This window comes from Phocoena phocoena, chromosome 3, assembly GCF_963924675.1.
Source record: "Phocoena phocoena chromosome 3, mPhoPho1.1, whole genome shotgun sequence".
NCBI classification, from domain to species: Eukaryota; Metazoa; Chordata; class Mammalia; order Artiodactyla; family Phocoenidae; genus Phocoena; species Phocoena phocoena.
The window spans coordinates 124,681,263-124,704,682 of NC_089221.1; the positions used below are offsets into that span (position 1 = coordinate 124,681,263).

Genomic DNA, 23,420 nt, shown 5'->3' on the forward strand with positions numbered 1-23,420 from the left:
ATGTCCTCATTCTACTCCAGTGATGACCCATGAGCCTTCTACATCATCTCTATCCTTTAAAAGAACCATGCCACCTACGTGAGCAGTTTTTTTAATAAATGGGAAAAAAAATCAAAGCAAAATTTATTCTTCCACCCCTAAAAACCTTGCTATTGGCAAAAATTTCATTTATATGATGTAAGTTAAAAGGGATTTGATAGTTATTTTTAGCAAATTCTAGTGTTACCTAAAACAAAACTTGGGTGGCCATTAAAAAAAGTTAGACAATTTAGTAATAGATGCTTTCTAGTTTTATAGTTAAATACAGTCTTCTATTTCTTTTTCCTTTCTCATGAAACTTTTCCTGTCCTCAATAGCCATGCTAAATTGGGACTTTCGTTTTATCTCAAACTACTTTTTTAATATCTTCAGTTAAGTTTATCTTCCAAGAGATGAAGACTTTGTTAAGAAAAATTAAGTAAAATGAACTCTGAAGAATGCTGTTCTGATTGCTGCTAACCCACTGGCCAAATATGTCAGGATAGATAAGATGTAGAAATTAAAGCAGATATTAAAGACCCAAGTGGGGATCATTTGATCTCTGTAAGAAGTGGAGTCACAATAAACCTCTCCATTATTGAGACACTCTATTTATGCTTGCTGAACGTAGTATGCAAGGGAAGCATTCATTTAGATATGATCCATTTCTGTGGATCCATGAGTGACTGGAACACACATGTACAATTTTGCTGATGCTTTTTGTAATTGTGGAAATGGATAACAGAGAATGTGCCTATCAAAATAGTTAGCCTTACCCCAAGATATGTTAATTTTGAGGATCACGAGTAAGGTACGGTAAAAATATCACCTTTTAGCTTAAAATCTTAGAGAAATTTGCTAATCTCTTGGATCTTAAGCTAAATCCCCCCCTTGTTTTTTTTTTTTGCATTTTCCGTAAACACATCTAAAGCTGCTTAGATGGCCATTCTCATGGGCAACGCTCTTGTATGATTTTGTGTGTATGTGATACAATCAGATTTATAGCAGATAAGGTACATGATTAAACTACATTATTTTAATAAATATTTCTGATTGTTCAAACCCCAGTCAGTGCTTGGATATAAAATTTAGCCTACAAGTTTCTTGGTGGGGAAAGCAAGATGAAGAGGAAGAAAGTAGGTTTGGTGGAGCAGATGGGGTATGAATTTGCTCAGATGCATGCTGGAATGGCCAATGGAAAAGTTGTCTAAGATATGGGAGAGTAATTTATCCTCTTCCATATGTTCTGACTGAGATTTCAAAGTGTTGGGTCACAAACTGTAGTAGCACCCTTTTTCATATTGCCTGCACAATGCATGTACTATTCATACTTAATATTGAACCTACCCAGTTGAACAAAGAATCCAGCAGAAGGATAGTTATATTGTATATTCCCAGTAGGACATCTCACAAGACCTCCCCCTCCAAATGAAAGGGATAATTAGACTAATTATGTGATATTCTCAGTTCACTTCAAACCTTAATTTCATGGCTGGCTCCCCTATGATAAAAGTGGAGTTTTGTATTATGGCATGCATATACAGTAAGGAGAGCTAGAAAATGCTTATCATTGAAATTACACATTCTTCTAACTTGTTCAATAGCATGAGAATGATCTATTTACTATAGGTGATTAGGGATCCTGGCTCTGGATCGCTCAATCTTTATTGCTAGTAATTGATGGGAAAGCTTCAGTGCTACCGTGCTTAGATTGAACCAAACTGAAGCACTATTTTATTACACAGGGGACTCTTTCTCAACAACACAAGAAAGTCAAATATAGCAGTCATTATAATTACAAAGCACTTTGTGCTACTTTAAGCACCTCTTGTTCCAGAATTGCAAAAAAAACCTCAAAAAACAAAAAAGAAAAAACAAACAAACAAAAAACCTTTATGAAAAAGCATTTTAACCTCATTTTGCAGACGAGGAAGCTGAGGCACAGAGAGGTTAAGTGACTGGGCCAAAGATACCTGGGTCAGCAGTAAATATAAGAACAAAAAGTGGGATTCCTGCATTGTAGCTTTTCTTGTACATTCTTCAGTTATTGTTCTGGCTTTGAAAATGCCAGTGCTAAAACCGAAGAATAAGATACTGAACCCATGTATGGAAGAATTTGTGTAGCATTTCACAGAAAGAGTTTCTGGTTCCCTACACACATTCTTAATGCATGGGAATGCTAGCCCTGTAAATAAAACGTTGACAATTTGAAAAATTGAGGCTGTTTTTTTATCTACAGTAAATGAGGCTAAAATTAGTTTTTCAGGAACATTTATTTGCTCTCAGAGCTGAATCCAAGACTCAGTATTACATAACCTAGGAAAGTACCAGTCTTCTAATTGTCTCTGGTAGAAAATGTCCTTATCAGTAACACAATGTTACTTTTATATAAAAAAGTAGAGCTACCTTGTTGCTGTCAGATCTCTGGGGAAAAAGAAAAACGTTATCAGTCTAAATGACAAGAGGTCAGAATGCTCTAAGCATATCAGGATACTTCAAAAAATAATCATAATTTCATTTAATAGTCACATCTCTGTGGTAAATTCAACTGTTGGTAGAAGTTTACTTATCGCCTCTATTTGTATCAAATCACATAACATGTTATTTGCAGGCAATTTTAAGCAGCCATTTGAAGACCAGTATTTTGGAAATGGAAGTATTCAGAGGTGCCTCTGGCCCTATAGTCGTTGACATTCTAAACAGAACTAAGTCAGGGAGCTTGTGATTTAGAGCATCATCTTCTTAATTTTCAATATGAATGAGATCAGTTTGTTGCTCGTGGAGGACCACAGATGTGACAGAAGGCCAAGGAAGCATCAACATCTGCTGTTATTTCGTATGTTGCATTCGCCTGGGTCTTTCACTTTGGTTGCCAGTTTAGTCGGGGTCACTGTGATCCACTTCCCATCTGTCATGTGTGGAATGCATTCCACAAGCTCCACCGTTTGCAGAAAAACAAACCAGACACTGCTTTTCTTCTCACTCAAATTGCAGATGTCTCAGTTCCTGAGTTTTAAACAATAATAAAGACAGAAAAGCAAATCCCTGTAGTAAGAAACCAGACTTTTCAAATGAAATATTTTATTGTAAATAGCTCCTCATGGGTATTCCTCGTGCTTCAATCCCCACCCACCCTTATTTTTTTGTTTGATTTTTTAAAATGATGTTTATTTCAGGACTAGTGATTCCATGGGGTGTAGTGTTACATTAAAATGACATCCCCTGCACAGCAGGGGTAGAATGTTTCTTTGTAACTTTGGTTCCATGCCCAAGACACATCTTTGCTTGATCTGTTGAAACTGTTTCCATTGCTGAATAAGTTTTCTTCTCGCAATCTATGTTTATAGTTCTTTCCTTCTGGTTTGACCTATACATGTTTCATTAAATGCAGCATATATTGTAGATTTTCAACAGGGTCATGTAGGAACTGTCAAGTAAGAAACCTTGAACAATGGCTTTAAAATACACAGTTGTAGTCCTGGCTACATTATAGTTCTAAGCTTTTGATCTCCCTTTCACTGCTGTAAACATTTCTGCCATCTTTGAAGGTTTAGAAGTATCTGCTTTTCTGCAGTCTTATCCGTGTTTTCGGTTACTCTGTAAAACAGACGGAGAAATTCTTTAATCATCACTTCTGTCAATAGCTGAAACAGAATAAAAGCACAAACTCTTTTTTTAAAAGAAAAAACCATCTTTTATTTTTTACCACCTCTTGGAACTGCATGATCTTGTGCATGTTATATAAAGAAAATCTCTAAGCTTAATTTCTTTAATTTAAAATGAGAGAACAGAAGTATCTATTTCAAGGGTTACTGCAACGTAAGGCATGTAAAGCAATTAACAGTTCTTGTCTCATATAAGTGGCCTGAAATATTAGCTGTTATCATTATTGCCAATGCCTTGAGAAGCTCAATTAAGATATTATTTTCATTTTATTGTATTTTAAAAAATTTTATTGAAGTATAGTTGATTTACAATGTTGTGCTAATTTCTTCTGTACAGCAGAGTGACTCAGATATATATATATACATATATATATATTCTTTTTCATATTCTTTTCCATTATGGTTTGTCACAGATATTAAATACTGTTCACTGTGCTATACAGTAGGACCTTGTTGTTTATCCATCCTGTATATAATAGTGTGCCTCTGATAATCCCAAACTCACATTCATTTCCTCCCTTAAACCCCTCCCCCTTGGCAAACACAAGTCTGTTCTCTATATCTGTGAGTCCGTTTTTGTTTCATAGATATGTTTAGATTCCAAATATAAGTGATACCATATGGTATTTGTCTTTCTCTTTCTGACTTACTTTGCTTAGTATGATAATCTCTAGGTCCATCCATGTTGCTGCAAATGGCATTATTTCATTCTTCTTTGATGGCTGAGTAATATTCCATTGTGTGTGTGTGTATATATATATATATATATATATATATATATACACCACATCTTCTTTATCCATTCATTTGACAATGGACATTTAGGTTGCTTCCATGTCTTGGCTATTGTAAATAGTACTGCTATGAACATAGGGATGCATTTATATTTTTGAATTTGCTGGATCATACAGCAACTCTATTTTTATTTTTTTGAGGAACTTTCATACTGTTTTCCCTAGTGGTTGTACCAATTTAAATTCCCACTAACAGTGTAAGAGGGGTCCTTTTTCTCCACACCCTTTCCAGCATTTGTTATTTGTAGACTTTTTAATGATGGCCATTCTTACTGGTGTGAGGTGACACATCATTGTAGTTTTGATTTTCATTTCCCTAATAATTAGCGACGATGAGCGTATTTTCATGTGCCTATTGGCCATCTGTATGTCTTCTCTGGAGAAAGGAGAAATGTCTATTTAGGTCTTCTGCCCATTTTTTTGATTGGGTCGCTTTGTTTTTTTGTTGTTGAGTTGTATGAGCTGTACGTATATTTTGGAAATTAAGCCCTTGTCAGTAGCATAAGATATTATTTTAAAAGCCGGTCTATCTATGTTTTTCAGCGACTTACTTTTATGTCACAACAATTGTATTTAATGGCAGATGGTCTCTACCCCAAGGTCCTGACCTGAGGATTCCTTGGGAATTTTGCCACACAGATTTCCTGTTTGGTCTCAGAGTATCTCTGAAAAGGTATTTCCCTGGGCTATGCCAGTCAAGTCTCCTAGCTCTGTTCCTCTTTAAGTCCATGTGTCTAGGTTTTTGCTTGGGTAGAAGTTTAGGACATAATATGCTATTCCAATAAAAGCCAGAAAATGGCACAGAGGACATGTTACCATGTGCTGCCTAAGGACATGGCCTTTAGAATGTGAATGGCATGGATGGAGAAAATGGGATTTCCATGGAAAAGTCATTTAAATTCTCCAAGGCTTAATTTCCCTGTCTATAAGGTAAAGGTGCTAATTCTGTAGCAGGATTTTACTGGCACTCCAGAAATAGTGACCAAGATCCAAAGTGGTGGAAAAGGGGGCATGTAGTACCTTAAGGATGCTTCCAGTCCACCATACAGAGGCAAATTAGAGATTTGCCAAAGAAATTCCTGCCATAGGTGCCATAGGTGCAAGTTCGAAATATTTCGAACTTGTATTTGCAGAGCCACTTTGTCTACTTCCAAAGACTAGATTAGACTGAGATGAAAGAGTGACCGAGTCACAGAAGAGAACCAGTGGGAAGGAACTGCAGTGGTTGGGATGAAAGTACACTGTGGGCGGGAGGGGAGGGTGCTAAAGGGTGGTGCTGGCACAAAGGAGACTTGCATTCTATTGCTCAAACACAGAGCAATGCTCATCGATTTCTCATCCTCCTTTGTCTATCTAGGCAGAGAACTGGAGAGGAATGGCAAGGCGAGACGGGGCAGTAACTTCCTTCCCAACAAGAAGCTGACGCCAGTACCACCAATGATGAGATCCAGAGTCTCAGTGGAAGGGCTTGGGCCCCAGCCAGGCAGGGGATAGTGCAATGGGCTTCTAAAGAATTCGCACATATGACCCTCCCAACGGCCCCATCACTTCTCATAGAAAATACAACAAGAACTGGTCAGTAATAGCCAGAAAAACAGCTTCAACCACCAGGGAGGGGGCCATAACCACTGCCCATGGGTTGAGAGGCATGGATCATTTTCCCTCTTCCTCTTCCCTGCCCTCCAGAAGAGCTGAACCTTGCAGAGGGCAGAGGAAGAGACCTCTTAGAGCCAGCTCGTGCACCTCCTTCACCATGGGGATAAGGGAAGAAATGAGATGAAGCAGAGACTGAAGCTGAATTTTTAAATTAGGCTAGACTTTCAAGAACTGGAAACGACTGGGGAAAACAAACTGGGGAACCAACCTAAGATTTAATTAAAGGATGAGAGAGGGAAATAAGTGAAAGCCTTGTTTTGATAAAAATAGATTGCAGGGCTTCCCTGGTGGTGCAGTGGTTAAGAATCCGCCTGCCGATGCAGGGGACACGGGTTTGAGCCCTGGTCAGGGAAGATCCCACATGCCACGGAGCAACTAAGACCGTGTGCCACAACTACTGAGCCTGCGCTCTAGAGGGTGCGAGCCACAACTACTGAGCCCGTGTGCTGCAAGTACTGAAGCCCACGAGCCTAGGGCCCGTGCTTCGCAACAAAGAGAAGCCACCGTAGTGAGAAGCCCGTGCACCGCAATGAAGAGTAGCCCCCGCTCACCGCAACTAGAGAAAGCCCACACGCAGCAACGAAGACCCAACGCAGCCAAAAATAAATAAATAAATTTATTTAAAAAAAAATAGATTGCATTCAGACTTACATCCCACTGAGATGAGAGCCCCAAACAACTCGTTACAGCTATAAGATTCCCATAATCCCTGGTAAAGAGGAGAACTAATCTGAATGTGTATAAAAGATGCTTTAAGGTGTGTGTGTGTCTGTGTGCGCGTGCACGCTCTCTCTATAAATATATATGTATATACATACACACACACACACAGTGTGTTTTTATATATAAACTAAATATGTAACATAAAAGTCTTTTACTTGCAAATTTTCAATTTATATAACCTCAGAGATAAATCCTAAATTCTGTTTCAAAGCACATATGCACCATTTCTCCCCATCACAACTGAAGTAAAGCCCATCATTTGAGTAAAACCATGTTGGTTTTAAAAAACAAATGGATTTATAGGCAGTCTCCCAGAATGTTAAATTTCTGCAAATTAAGTATCTATAAAAGGAACTATGATTTCTACAGCAAAGCCAGGTTTATTCAAACAGGCATTATGAATAAGTGAAGTAGTATCCAATGCGTCACCACACATGACCCATTTTCAGTGACCTAAAGGTCAGTATGCTATAACTAAAACTGTATAAAATACAAATCCATCTTTGATTCAGAAGGCCCTTCTGGATGTTACAAAACCTCAGGGATTCTTTTGAATGTATTGCTCTACAGCGCTGAGCTTTAGTTTCCTCCTCTGTAAAATGGTGACTGCAGTCATCCCTTCTGAGAGTTTACAACATGCCACCAGACTCTAAGTTGACGAATACAGTGATGTCATTTCTGACTTCTGACTCTAGTATCCAAGTACCTGCCGCATTGCCCGGTTCACAGAAGAAACCTAGCAAATACGTGCCGAGGTCAATTGATAGGCTACTTATGTTCACAGTTCTTTAGAGTTTTCTGACTGCTAGAAGGTGGTTCAGATCCTTTATGGACCATGTACTTAGAGGCACATTGATTAACAAACTGTAGCTAATTCCTGTTCTCTGGTTATGACAAATAGCCAAAAATCATGAACAGCAATCACACCCTATTCCTGACGTCCACATATGCTTTTCATGGTAAAGGGTACCACCATCTAACCAGTTATACTATACCATCCGGGACCCTAAGGGCCATTCCCAATACTTTTCAATCTATCAACCCTTATATACAACTTATCGTACAGTATTCAATAAATGGTAGCTGTTATTCTTACTTCCATTTTATAGATGAGGAAACTGATATGGAGGATTGTTAGATAATTGGTCCTTGAGAATCCTAGTAAAGAAGATAAAAATATTGAATGAAACTTAACTGAAGCTAGAGGATCAAGGAAGGCTTCCCTGAGTCCGTAATTTTACAATGAGATGGGAAGGACAAATGGACATTAACTAGTTGATGGTGCTGTTGGAAATGTGGTCCAGGTAGAGGGAAGCACGTCTCAGAATGCATGATCTAAAACAGAACGCTTGGTGTGTCCTAGGAACTTGGCTTTTAATGATCCTTTCTATGGGCTAGGTACTATATTGGTTACTTTACTTATATAATATTACTTAATTCTCAGAAAAATAGTAGATGCTATTACTTGCTAATTTTTAATTAGGAAATTAATGTTTAGAGGGGTATAATAGTATCTATTTTCCAGAACTGTTGTAAGTATTACATAAAATAATGGACATGAAATGTACTTTTTCAACTGCAAAACAGGATGTCCTCTTCCTTATTATAGTATCATTACTATCATTAAAAATGCATTTATTGATTGTCAACTATGTGCTAGACACTGTCTAGGTATTTGAGATACAAGAGTAAAGAAAACATCTATGGTCTTTGCCCTCATGAACTTTATATGCAAGGAAGGCGAGAGGCAGTAATTAAAACAAAACAAAACAAAACAAAACCCAAAACTCCAAATGCATATAACATTTGACTGGGAGTGAAATCTAGGAAGACTTCCCTGAGGGAATCACAAGTGAGCTGAGATCTGAAGGATGAGTGAGAAGGTGTTCACTAGATAAAGCAGCACAGAAAGTATAGTTGTTCCTCAGTGTCCATGAGGGATTGGTTCCAGGACCTCCCACCAAAATCCAAGGATGCTCAAGTCCCTTATATAAAGTGGTGTGGTATTTGCATATAACCTATGCACATTCTCCCATATACTTTAAATCACCTCGAGATTACTTACAATACCTAATACAATGGAAATGCTATGTAAATAGTTGCCTGCAGGCAGCAAACTCAAGTTTTGCTTTTTTGGAACTTTCTGGAATTTTTTTTCCCGAATATTTTCCATCCACAGTTGGTTTAATCCAAGAATGTGGAACCTGTGGACATAGAGAACTGACTCTACTCTGCACACAAGGGCTGAATGGGCAGACCTCTGTGGTAGGCGGAAGGGAGTATAGCTCATCAAGGGAAATCCTGGAACAACACGAGGCCTCAGTTAGTCTGTAGTTAGATCAGACAGGGCTTTTTTGGCCACATTAAGGAACTGTGATTTGACCCTAATGGTGATGTTTTCCCAGGAAGGGGGCATGATTAGATTGGTGTTTCCTAAAACTCATTTGGGCTGCTGTATGAAGAGTGAGTTATGAGAGTGTCTGAGGAGAATCACTGACGCCAATAAGTAAGATATCACCCCTGTGGAGCTGGGGGAGAATATATTAATGTATTCTTTCCTCTGTTCACTCATTCTTTAAGTATTCTCCAAACGACATATAAAGAACAAACTGGATAGTTATCTTGGTGTTACATTACTATGCTATCCAGGGCCCTGATCTAACAGGTCACAAATCTGCTTTCACCTTCATTTACCCAGCTAGTTATTCATTCATACATCTGCCCTTCAGTCCATCTGTCAATTTAAAATTTATTCAGCACCTAAGTATATATAAGGCACTGTTGTAGACACTGAAGATACAAAGATGAATACAGCATAGGCCCTACCCTAGGCTTTACTAACAGTCCAATGTGTGAGACAGATAGGGAAACAATTTTAATACAACTAGATAAAGGCTAATGGATATGTTTACATAAAGGAAGGGCTGATTAGCTAGCATATAATGCTGCATCAAATGGACTTCTTTTACCAATATAAAAGAACAAGGAGCAAAATTCTCCGATTTTAAACAACGTATATTGTAGATATTGGTCAATTGCCATTTGTTTTCCACATGTTACCTATAGGCATTAGTGGGAAGAGGGATTGAAAAAAATGTAAATGTAACAAGAAATAAACATTCGTATATTTTAATGGAGAATTTGTAACTAATCAGCTGTGGCTGTTTTTATAATACAGTATTTATTGTTAAGTTTTTTTGGGATCAGAACAACAACACAATATTATGTGCCTTTTAACATGGTTTATGTTACTAGACAGGAAGCGAAAATATTGAGCTATCAAGTTCAAAAATTCATGGTTGACACCAGAGAAGTATCATTAAAAATGAACTAGAATATGTGGATGAAGAATCACGATCACCTATTCTCTGTCTGGTCTTCCCAACTTCAAAATGAACAAAGCTGGTTCTGTTTTGTTCTTCACTAATCCATCCCTCCTCAGAAGAGGAGGATTTTCAATGGTCATTGTAACATGGATGTAACAACTAACCTGGTGATAGCTATTTCTGCACTCCTCTCATTTTCTTGTTTCCTTTGCTTTCCTGTGTAAGTGTCTAACATGGAAGAATTAGTGGTACACTATTTATTAGAATACAAATACAGAATACTTGGAGGAAAGAAATACATGAAGGAGATTAAGAGGTACAAACATCCAGTTGCAACATAAACGAGTCTTGGGTATGAAATGTACAATGTGGGGAATATAGTCAATAAGTTGTAGTATCTTTGTATGGCAGCTTGTAACTAGACTTATTGTGATGGTCATTTTGAAATGTACAGAAATATCGAATCACTATGTTGTGTAACAGGAACTAACATAATGTTATAGGTCAATTATACTTCAAAAACCAGCAAAGAAACTCATAGAAAAAGGGATCAGATTTGTGATTACTAGGGGCGAGGGGTAGGGGGAAGAGGTACTGGATGCACAATCAAAAGGTACAAACTTCCAGGTATAAGATAAATAAATTCTAGGGGTATTATGTACAACATGATAAATATAATTAATGTGATTGTGTATTATATATAAAAGTTGTTGAGAGTAAATTCTAAGAGTTCTCATCACAAGAAAAAAATATTTTTCTATTTCTTTAATTCTGTAGATGCTCACTAAATTTACTGTGATAATCATTTCACGATGTATGTAAGTCAAATCATTATGCTGTATACCTTAAACTTATACAGTGTTGTATGTCAACAATATCACAATAAAACTGGAAGGAGAAAATGAATGCATGAGCAGATGGTATCTCCCGAAACTACATGGGGTTCCCCTACTTAAGGTAAAAGTCCCACGATAACGCGTGAACGGAGTTATTTAGTCAGCAACCACTGAAAGCAGTAAGGAGTTAGGAGCCTTCAGCAGCTTCTAGATCATCACTGACAAAAATGACTTAGGTAATTGCTAAAAGGAAAGAAGCGTAAGTCATTTCATTTTAAGGAGGCTATCTTTATATACAGTTTAAGTTAGTCTTAGGTTTAGAGCAGAATATAAATCTTTAATTTAATAGGAAAAATATTTTTGTGGTTATTTGCAGCATACTCTTACTACCCGCCAATAAGAAAGCACTTTTCTTCCTTACTTCCTCCTACCTCTCTCTTGCCTGCTTTGGACATATAAGTAGCATTAATCACTTTCCAGTAATGTCTTATTCCCTTGTATTACTGAAATCCAGCTTATTCTCGGAAAAGAAGAGATGAAAAGGTAACTACTCCTTTTGGTTTAGGTAGTAAACTACTCGGCAGTACTTAGAGGTTTTATTTTCAAACTTGTATATTTGCAAACTCAGTAAATGTGATAGCCACCTTTTTTTTCTTTTTTATAATAGCTAAGAGTTGCTGATTACTAAACCATGTGCCAGTCAATGTGGCAAATCCTTTATATGTATAATCTTATTTAATTCTTTCAACATAATGCCATGCTGGAGTTAATATGATTATAAACATTTTATGGAATAGGAAACCTAATCTTGGTCTAAACCTACCATGACATAGCTAGTATATGGCAGGATTCAAACTTAACAGTAGAGTTAACTTCAAAGCTGTACAGTCTACTCAGCCTTTTTCCTCTACATATTTTTACTACCCAGATTCACTGCCACATTAATTTGCTATATTATTATTATTAATTATAATTGCATTTTTTCATTTGACCATTCCTAAGTGTCAATCACGCACGCCTCTGGAGGAAAAGCAAATCAAATTTTGTATATCCCTCGAGGAGTTACAAAAACTTGGAAAAGGTATGGAGATGAGCACATTGCAATTTCAAAACCCAAGAGCTATGTAGTAGTACACAGATTGTAGACAGGACCCCTCTGATTGCTGATATATATGAACATAAATAGTGCTCAAAATGTGAGAGAAAGGCCCTCTTTCATTTGTGAGGCAGAATGGGGTTAAAAGTGGACTCTGGCGTGAGCCTGTCTGGGTACAAATCCTAGTCCTGCCCACTGTAGCTATATGGTCTTGGGAAAATCACATGCTGTAGTTTCTCCAACTTTAAAAAAAAGAAGTAAAAGCAACACCTACTTTTTAGGGGGTTTTGTGAGGATTAATGTATCTATTGCTTAGAACAGCACCTAGCATGTAATTGTTAGTCATTATTGATATTAATGTTCAAGCCTACTCATTTTCTAGCTAGTATTTATGTATTTATGAAGTTTGATGTTTCTTCCCTACACCACCATGTAGTACTTGGGTCTCAATGAACTTTATTTGCCTCATTGATTGATTGATTGATTGACTGTTATTTGGGGTATGGGAGGGCTGTTTGTTTTCTCACGCTCTGGCCATTTTGATCCTTTTCTAGAGAATCTCACCTATTTCTCTTTAGATATTCTCATTCAGTTTAAGAAACGAAGTCCTCTTCTTTATGTGCTGCAAGGTTACTACCCTTCTTGTCAGACAGAGGATAATTTTCAGTCTGAAAAGAAAATCTTTTGGAGGAAGGAATAAAGCCAGGGAGTTGGGTATATGAGGATACAACTTTCTGGGGATATCTGCTTCACTCCTTCCTTGTATCAGGTCATGTTAAAGTACTTTTGCTTTTCTGTTTCACATCCAGGTAACAGAGTTGATACCCACAGAGAGAGAAAGTGTCTCTCTTCCATTTTTCAACTTGTTATAGAAAACGTTAAGTAACGTGAGGTCCAGGAAAGATCCCTGCATAATATAACTTAATAGGATAACCAAAGTGGACACACACCATGGTAAACAGATTTAGAATAGCAGCTAGCCCTTGTTTATTTTTAAATAATGGTGTTAAGGTTTGTGGTTTCTGTACCTGGGTAGACATCAGAATCACCTGGTATGCTTGTTAAAAATACAGATCAATCTTTACTCTCCACCTCTCTCACCCTCTGTCTCATCCCCACGTCTAGTAATCTGCTTCATTAAATCGGAGGTAAGGATTTGGAATCTGTATTTTTAATAGCATTGGGAATCACTGTCTAAGATGATTTATACTTGTATTCATAAGAAATTGACTTGATAATATAATAATAGTGAGTCTTCATTTTTTTCTAAATTGACATTGAAAACTATCTTATTTTAAAACAAGATCCAATCTCCCTAAACAGTCTTTTTTCCTGAGTCCTGATGAAGAGGGACTGGGAGAAAGGGTTAAAAAATCAGTCATTTTTAACTTGTTAGATTTACAGAAGCAGAATTTTCAACCTGGAAGAGAGACTAAAAACATACTCATATTTTTTTACTTTGCAGATACAGAAACGACTCTTTCAGTGTAAGGAGGGGCTACAATGAGAAGTCACAGATCCACAGACATGATGACTTCCCAAAGCAAGACAGTTAGCTAGAAAAATTTCTTGATTTCCATCATGCTTCATGGTTGCTTCATTTCTTTAATAATCACCCAAATGGACTGGATCTATTTCTCATTTTATGGCATTTAAATACCCAGTGTATTTTTTTTTTAAAAAACATGGGCATAGTAACTATATGCAGCATCCTTCTTATCAAATACCTCTTAGAAGCACATTTTGAGAATTAAATGGAATCTTACCTGTAAGAGGCACCTTGACATCAAGGCCATAGAATAAAGGCAAGAGAGAAGAACAAGAATAGAAACAGAAACTGCAGAAGAAAAAGAAGAAGATTATGTAAATCTGAATTTCTGTACTGCCATTCAGGTCGTACAAAACCTCAGCTTTTCCACTTTGCTCAAATCTGACCATTTCTCATATATACACCAAACACCTTTTATTTCAAAAAACCATACCTTTTATTTATCCACTGGTAAAGCAATGCAATGAATAACTGGTGTTCAACTAACATCGACTGATACATTTTAGAACTCTGAGAGGGTCTTAACAGGTCATCGGACTAAGCTCCTAATTTTATAAGTAAGAAAAATAAGCACAGAGCAGTTAATCAATAGTCTAATTGCCTATAATCTGATGGTATAGTGAAGCCTAGAGGTTAGACCTTCCAAGTCCTGCTCTATTACATGTTATTGTCTCTATTTTTAATGTGTGAGAGGGTAATTTAAAAAATTAAAAATGATCAAAGTGTACACAATCACTCAATGCTATCATTATTTGGTTAACGTGTTAGGTTTTAGGACTAAGGTATTAATCTGTAGGGTAAACATATGATCACTTATCCACAGTGGGGCACTCCTCAGAGGGAAATGGAATTGTGTTAGTAATTACATCAGGGCAACAGGTATAACCTGGGTCTGTCCTGGTTGAGTGAGGATATGTGGTCCTCCTACTGGTATGAACTATGCTTATTCATCAGAGGTATCTACACACAGTGAATGGATGCTGCCGCTCCAGACTGTCATGCTTTTGAGACAGATTTCTCCTTATTGGACTCATAGAAGTTAAATGGAGTCCGATGTTTCTCTCTTCACCAAGAACCTTCACCAGAGAAGCAGATACTTGGCTGGAAAACATGCTTGTGTAGCACTGGTAGAAAACCAACTGTATACTAATTATAAAATGTCATAGGTCAGATCAGTTTTTTCGAATACTGATTTCCTCGGTGATTTACAGAGTCATGAGGTCTTTTGCCTTGTTATCACACTTCAGGAGCCTTCTGTTGGTCATGACATTTTTGAATAGGGTCCTGTATGGCAGTCTCATATGGGGCATATTATTTGCATATTTCCTTTAATGCCATACTTATAAGGCTCTTGCTTCCCTGTGGCAAAATTGCATGAACAAGTTATAGACATGGTGTGAAGAGCCATGTATTAGTGACTGGTCTAGTACTATGAAAAGCAGAAACTCTGTCCTTTTTTTTTTTCCATTCCTTGAAGATGGATAGTAATAGGATGGCACATGGAACAGGAGTGGATGGAGGAGAGGAATGGAAGGCTTCCACTATTCCCATGAGAAGGTCAGGGGTCAGAGCTACCTCTCTGGGCATGAGGGGATGCCCATCACTTGATTTACAATGAGAGTCTAAATTCCATGCTATGTGGTAGGCAGGCTGTGGCACTTAGGGTCAGATACCTGACCTCTGGTCTTGATTTGCCATAGACTGGTTATATGATTTGGGGAAAGTTGTTTAATGTCTCTGAGCCTTTGTTTTATTATCTGTATAAAAGGGGAACATAATATCTGTGGTATGTTTCTCAGGATAATTATAATTAATTATAATAATTATTATTTATTATAATAATAATTATAATGAATGATGATAATTCATCATCAAATGAGATGATGAATGTGGAAGTGCCTTGGATGGTGAAGAGCGGCACGTGGGAAGCAATTTTGCTATGTTTGTTTTTATCACCTGATTTATACTCACTGTGTGCGTGGGAATTAGGAACAAAGAAGGAATACTGTATGTACCCTGAGAAGGTGTTCAAGTACTCCAGGGGAAAGGATGAAGACTATCCCTGACATAAGTGATCTTTAGCCTTTTTACTATGCTTGTGGATGAGTAGAATTGAGATCAAGTGAATAGAAGGTACTTTATAAACCTCATCTGTCATTCTAACCTCTAATCAAAAACCAACTGGATTGTTTTTGAAGCGGCTTAGTTTAGTACTACATATGGAATATGCTGCTTTGATAGCTAAATAATCCTCATTTTCTGTTAAGTACATTAACCTATTATCATAAATATTTAGGACGTTCAGACCTGTAAAATGAAAAGTTCACACTTAATTTGGCTAGGGTGGTGACCTGACTAGATGTTAGAAAATTCCTTTGTTTGTTTTTCCTCAGTTAAGTAGGGACTGAACTGAATGAAGTTTCTGGGGAAGAGCTGGCAGCTTCCTCCTTGAGCCACCCCAGGACTGTTTACGGATTAGCAGAGAGACTGACTAGGACCAAGGGTAGCCATTTAAATACGCGGAAAATGGAAGATAGCAGGTGTGTCCTTTGACAGCCAGGGAAACTGTGGACAACCCCTGCTTTCTATGGGTCTCTCTGCCAAACACTGGGAAATTAGATGCAGCTTTTCGTTTACTACACTCTTACCCTGAAGAACTAAATAGCACAGTTTGGAAAAGAGGAAAATTCAAATTTAAAATTTTGTATAAGATATGTAACTTTACATTTGGAAATTTTAAAAAATATACTTTAATTTGACTTATACTTTTTTAATGTTTCCTAATTTTCATGTTAAGTGACCTCATTTTTTTCCTCATGGAACCCATGAGAGGAGGTGAGGGTGAGTGTTACCATCCCTATTGAATAGATATGGCTTAGACACAGTGGGTAAAGTCACTTACCCAAGCTCAAATAAGTACATGAAGACCGAGACTACATAAGAATCTAGGTGGCTGATTGTTTGGCTACTGGACCCTACCAGTGGCCTTTGAGCTCACGTAAGGGCAACTATAAAAGCCATTTGGGATGAACCAAATTCTAATCACTATCTCAGAAATGGCAGGTAAGGTTTGCTATTTGCTTCTTGGGTGCCCATGAGATACTGCAAAACAACCATTCTTTTTCGCAACACAGGGATTCAGGCTGCTACTTCCAGTCAATGAGACTGGAACTCCATAGAACACCTCTTGCCATCCCTGCTGTGTTCCTTGGCAGGGCGCCCCTGGCATCGTAGGCAGGATAATTCTTTGTTATGCAAGACTGTTGAACTCACTGCAGCTAAGGAGCATCCCTGCGCTAGCCCTCTCCCTTCTCCCAGAACACACACAATTCCAAATGCCCTCTTTACCTCACCTCCACCCCTGCCAAAAGTGTTGGCTGACTTGGAAGAAGCAGTTCCTCTCTCAGACCGCTGGGGAAGTGACATGAGGGCATAGTTTTCATGTGTCAATCTAAATTTCTGAATGTATTATTGAGGTGAAATTGCAGCACAAGGAGGAAAGGGCTTTTTATGAATAATGGGAAAGACTTTTTAAAAAAGGGACTAAAAAGATTTTAAAAAGGAAGAGGAACGTAGAGTAACAAAACTCAGAAGAAACTTTTGGCAAAGAAGTGAAGATGGGAAAGGGAAAACTGAGGAAAGAAAACACTGATAGAAAAGGACAGGAATCAACACAAAAGGCAAAAATGTAACTGAAGGCAGAAGCTTTGCTAGAATCCTGGTGCCTGACTACAGGCAGAGTTTACGTTTACTGTAACTATACCTGCCTACACAAGATACACAATAGCTGAGAAGAAAGAAAACACGGTGAGTGAAAACAATATTATTGTCTGATCTAAAAAATAAAGATTGAAATACATATTGAACTTCACATGTACCTTTTCTTCTAAGTCCTTTATCTGTCTCTTCTGGATGTCTGTTTTATCTTCTAAGTCACGAATTCTCTGAAAGAAAAAGGGATGGGAAAAAGAAGCTTTTCAGTCTGTTAAGTTAAACAAGAAGATCATTCACCAACCTAAAACACAGAACTTTCTATAAAAACATAACATCTGGAAATGCCACATATACGTTTTCCTATACCCAGTGGGTTATTGCATGTTTCAAAAATTACCCGTACTCACAGTGAAAATCATTGTCATTGATTATATTTTAAAAATATTTGCCATCCCTTTCTCTTCTGGGTCAATCTATCCCTGAAGACCCCTTCCCTGTGAGAGAGGCATGATTCTCACCCCACTGTCCTTGGGCTTGGTCAGGAGACCTGTTTTGGCCAGTGGAACGTGAGTGGGAGTGAGATGTGGGAAAGCCACATCCTTGTAGAGACAGCTGTATGTCCCAGAACTAGAGAGCAAGAAACAAATTTTGTTGTAAACCATTTGATTAAGGTTTTTGGTTGCTTATTACCTCATTAAAAAATGGCTAAAACTGGCTCACACAAATGCAACTAGCCCATCGGTTTCTGTTCTACCTTTTTTTTTTTTTCCAACCTTATATCAAATCTGTTTCAGGGTGGAATTTCCTCACGAAACAGGACTGACCAATTTTCACAAAACAAGGTAGCGATTCCACTTCAAAAAAATTCAAAAGAAGGAGCTGATAAACTAGGGGAAAAAAACCCCCAAACATAACAAGAATAACACAAGTAATCCTGAAGACAAAAAAGTTCCAGAACTGTCTTTGAAATTACCTGTAAACTATAACAAAATTCCAGTAATTTAAATAGCACAGATTTGAAATTGATATTACATAGACTAATTTATAAGTGAAAAGAGTCTTCAAATTTCCTTCTGGCAATCTAAAGGCCTTGTATGTTCATGGTACAGGGTTACACAGGGCAAGCTTGTAATTTAATGCCTCTTTTGGGAATAATTAGAAAATGGAGAACTGGAGTCTAAGAAGAAAACAATGGAAGCTAAACAACGTGATAATATAGAAGGAGAGGTTTTACAATGTAATGTGGGGAGACAAAAGGGAAGCTAGAACAAAGAACAGTTGAACTTGGAAATCATATCTTCCTCTCTCTAAAATGGTTCTCAACTGGGGGTGATTTTGCACCCCAGATGACATCTGGCAATGTCTGGACATTTAAAAAGTTAGTTAATTTATTTTAAAGTGTAATATTCAGTGGTTTTAGTATATTCACAAAGTTGTGCAACCATCACCACTACCTAATTTCTGGACAGTTTTGAATCACATGTGATCACTGGTCACAACTGGGGGAAGGGGTGCAACTAGCACCTAAGGGGTAGAGGCCAAAGATGCTGCTAAACATCCTGCAGTACACAGATCAGTCTCCACCCCCCACCCCACCCCCATAAAGAATCATCAGGCCCAAAATGTCAGTAGTGCAGAGACTGGGAAATCCTGCTTTAAAGGAAAGAGGGTGAGGTTTGTGCAGGAGAGGAGGGTGTGTTTTGTCAGAAGGACCGTGAAATTACGTGACAATGAATGCTGATGTGTGTGTCAGTGAATGATAAATGCGTGTGATGTGTGTGCTTGTATTTCCATAGTGCGGCTTATGCTCCAAAGCTACACAGTGAAAGAATAAATTTGCTAGCTATTTCTACCTTGAGGGTGCAAGAACTTCCTTCATATGTCTGCTGGATTAGAGGCAAGCACTACACCAATACAATCATGAGATTACTATGGCATCTATGCAGCCACCAAGCCTGTGCTTGTTGGGCACCTTCTCACATGTTCAGGACTGTGCTGGATGTGATGGAGAATACAGGCAAGGCATCAATTAGTTCCTGATCTCAAAGAACTATCACATCCAGATGGGGAGAAAAAATGTAAAACACAGGGAAAAACAGATTAAGCAGAAAAGTAAACAATGGCGAAACTATGCACAACTTCATCGCCAACCTCTAACACCCAGTACAGTGTTTAGTACAAAGAAGCTGCATATACATACTTATTCAATGAGTTAGGTAAGCTACACTGTGTGCTGCGGGCTTTATGTCTTTTTCCGTCCCATCTGCTTGCCAGCCTGCCATCCAGTCTCACAGTAAACTCTATGGAGTCCAAAATAGATCCCTTCTCTACGACATTTTGTCTCTATTGCTACTAAGCACACCAAGTCCCCCATCATGACTGTGTGAGAGGTTACTGCCGGCTCTTCCTGCTTCTAATCTTGTGCATCCTACATCCTCCTATAGCAGCCAGTGTGAACTCTTAGAATGTGAAATGATCACGGCAGTCCTTGAGTTTTAAGGGGGCGAGGAAGAGGGAGAGGGACAGTTAGCCAAGTTGCTCTCAGAATAAAACCCAAACTCCTTCAAGGCCCAGCATGACCTTGGCCTGTCTCACCTCTCCAGATTCATCTCATAACCACCTTCCCTTGGCTCCATGTGCCCCTGCCATACTGGCCTTCTCTCTGCTCCTTAAATATTCCAAACATTCCCATGATAGACACTTAGCCCCTGCTGACCCTAACTTCTGGGACACCTCGCCAAAATCTTTGTGTGGCTGATTTCTTGGGGTTTCGACATTTTCAGAGAGGCCTGCTCTGATCAGCCAGTTTAGAGTGGCTAATCCTACTCCCAAACTCACTCTCATTCTCTCTCTCTCCCGCCCTCCCTCCCTCCCTCTCTCTCTCTCACACACACACACACACACACACACATCTTCAGAGCACTTATTGCCACTCTCTGAAATTGCCCTGGCTATTGCTCATTTCCGCTGTCGCTATTTCCCTCTTCATTGGTAGGATACATGAGAACTGTGACCTTTATGTCTTTCTCCACCATCACACTCCCAGCACCCAGCACAAGCAGGCCCTCAATAAATGGTTCTGAATGAGTGTATGAAAAGGGTATGGAATGTCGATTTTTTCAGTAGTATGTAGTTCATTGTGTTCATCAGGGAGAGCATTCTGAAGAGCTGGATCTAAACTGAAAAGTGAGAAGATTTGGAAAAGTGCAGTGGACTCTGAACGACATTTTGGGGCGAGCAGTCAGGAAAACAAAGGCTTGGAGGTGGGAAATCATGGCCTAAGGGGTACGGGAAGAGTTCTGCATGAGAGGAAGGTAAGCTATGAAGATTGTCTCAAATCTGGGTTTTAGGGGAGGAGCAGCCAGCTACTGAAGGACCTGGAGATAGCATGATTAGACTCAACTGGAAATTGGGATCATAGAGACTTTTGAGGAAGAATATGACATCAGAAAAGGGGAGAAGGAGAAGGAAGACCCCAGGGTTTTCAGCTTGAGTGCTTTGACATGTGGTAGTTCTACTAACCAAGACAGGCAGATGGGGAGAGAAGGGCAAAGTAAGGATAAGAATGTGTGTTTAGGTATGTTTCATTTGAGTTCACTCTAAAACATTCAAACAGAAATGTCTAATAAGTGGTTAGTGATATGCTCTAGAATTTAGACTACATTATAAACTTATATATGACAAATCCTGGCCAATGCTTTCTGGAATAATTCTCTCAAATCAAAGCTACTGATTGAAAGGAAAGTAAGGAATAACTGGAAAGGCATATTCTAATGAACATCTGGTTGGGAGACAGAAAATGTCGATGAAACTCTCTGAGGCTTAGAAATATAATGTACTTAACAGTTCAGACTGGGTAACTTAAAACAAAACAAACAGAACCATCTCTTTTGGGAGTGAAGTACCTTAGCTGACTGAAGAGACACAAAAGCACTGACAAGGCTTTAATCATAAAAAAATTTAGATAACTATTTGTCCATCTTAAAAATAAACACTTCTGCGGTTCTATGACACACCTCCTTCTTTGCTGAAATTAATTAAATGCTATTGCAGCCTGAGAAATTTATGCAGAGGACATGTTCATTCCCTTATAGAAGGAAAGAATGCCTGCATTAATGCAATGATACTGCACAGTCTATTATTGAAAGCTTTAAAACTCTCTTCAGAGCCAAAATCCAAACCTTTATGATGGAATCTCAAGAACCAGTGAAACAAACATGTATGTGTTTATCATCTCTGGGACAAAATGGCTTCAGAGTTCCCTGTTAACTTGGGTAAACAAGTGGATCTGTAAAGATCCACCAAAAATAACCCCTGTTCCTTTTCTACTCACCTTGATCTCTAATGACCACATGAGTCTTACCTCCCGTAGAGCCCATCTGGATTTCGTACCAGTTGCTTATTTCAGCTTATGAGTACCGAATACCCTAGCCTGGAACTTTCAATTCTGGAATTATTTCAGAATCTGCTTTTGACCAGGACCCTAGTCTTTGCCTGGCAATCTGTGACATGAACAAATAGTTGGAATTAAGAATTTTGGCTATAAGTTAATATTGGGTGTTTATTTTGAGCCTTGCCGGTCTAGATAAATCATATAAATTATAGATGATTCAAGCTGTAGAAGACAGCATAGTGCAATGTTTATGTGCACTGGCCTTGGAGTCAGGCCGATCTGGGCTGTAATTCTGGCTCTGTTGCTTACTATCTGTCATCTTGGGCCAATCACCTAAGCACTCTTTTCTTCAGTATCATGATCTCTTAAGCTGGGATAATAAGAATACTTACAGTAGTGGGCTATTGCCAAGAATAAATGAAACAATGGAAGTACAGCCCTTAGTTTAGTTCCTGACCTATAGCACATGCCAGTAAGTAAGAAGCAGCTTCCATGCTTTGTTGCTGTTGCTGTTGCTGTTTATTCTGGGAATAAAGAGAAAGGTCCTTGTTCCCTTTTACCCTCTTCGGATTATTTGATCAGGCTAGGTTATGGACTGGGATGAGTAACAGCGGGGAAGCATTATCTGTGTCCTGGACTGAGTCCCAGAGAGTCCCTTCCCAGCATAAGGGACATAATCAGGCTCCATGAGATTCAAGAGGTGTTTCAGGACAAAGTAGTCGCAAAAACAGTAGCATGACACAGTGCTTCTGAATTGCCAATTCTCTTCAGATTAGTTCATTATAAAACCATGGTCCTGTTTCTGAGTGTAGGTGGAAAACAATAGCTATTTATTTTACTCTTTGAAAATAGCTTCTAGCTCCCAGGCTTCTCCATACTCATACCCAACACTATGTACTGAGTACTTGGTCCCATTTTCTTAGTACCACCCAGGTAGTGACTACATCCTCACCTGATGGGCTTGCTGTAAGAGCTCCATTCTCTCCTGTAGAATCTGACAGTCGTACTCTCTGCTCTTCCTCAGCATCTGCCGCCGTAACTTTTCCACTGCTGTCCTCAGCTCCTCTTGCTGTTTTTCAGTTAATAATTCACCAAACTTGATAACAGTTTCTTGCTGCAGAGCATTGTACAAAGTCGCTTCTAGTTCCTGGATTCTCTGGCAAATAGAATTAGAAAACCTTGGAATTTAGCATCTTACGTGTGGTGTGTGAATGTACACATGTGTGTACATGTGGAGGGATGTATTATTTTAGTCTCACAGGATCCTAGCAACAAAATAAATTTCAAAGCTTATCCAGCTTAGGGACTATCCTGATGGTGCAGTGGTTAAGAATCTGTCTGTCAGTGCAGGAGACAAGGGTTCAATCCCTGGTCTGGGAAGATCCCACATGCCGAAGAGCAACTAAGCCCGTGCACCACAGCTACCGAGCCTGCGCTCTGGAGCCTGCACACCACAACTAATGACCCCGTGCACCACAACTACTGAAGCCCGCACTCCCAGAGCCTGTGCTCCGCAACAGGAGAAGCCACTGCCATGAGAAGCCCACACACTGGGACTTCCCTGGTGGTGCAGTGGCTAAGAATCTGCCTGCCAGTGCAGGGGACATGGGTTCGAGCCCTGGTCCGGGAAGGTCCCACATGCCACAGAGC

The 23,420-nt window shown here is 38.8% G+C and overlaps 1 protein-coding gene across 2 annotated transcripts in view; it reads right to left on the reverse strand.

Annotated features, from left to right (window-relative positions):
• Positions 1-3,082: 3,082 nt before the first annotated feature.
• The window catches only part of JAKMIP2 (janus kinase and microtubule interacting protein 2), a 164,925-nt gene continuing 144,587 nt past the window's right edge, over positions 3,083-23,420 (reverse strand). Inside the window, exons 19-22 of one of the 2 annotated variants that reach the window (XM_065874612.1) lie at positions 22,723-22,926; positions 17,542-17,607; positions 13,881-13,951; positions 3,083-3,615 (exon numbers count right to left, since the gene is read on the reverse strand). In XM_065874612.1, coding sequence (XP_065730684.1) covers positions 13,901-13,951; positions 17,542-17,607; positions 22,723-22,926 — 321 coding nt within the window. In that variant the 3' untranslated portion in view covers positions 3,083-3,615; positions 13,881-13,900. Of the gene's footprint in view, positions 3,616-13,880; positions 13,952-17,541; positions 17,608-22,722; positions 22,927-23,420 lie in introns of those variants that run through there. The other variant, XM_065874613.1, reaches the window with a different exon arrangement.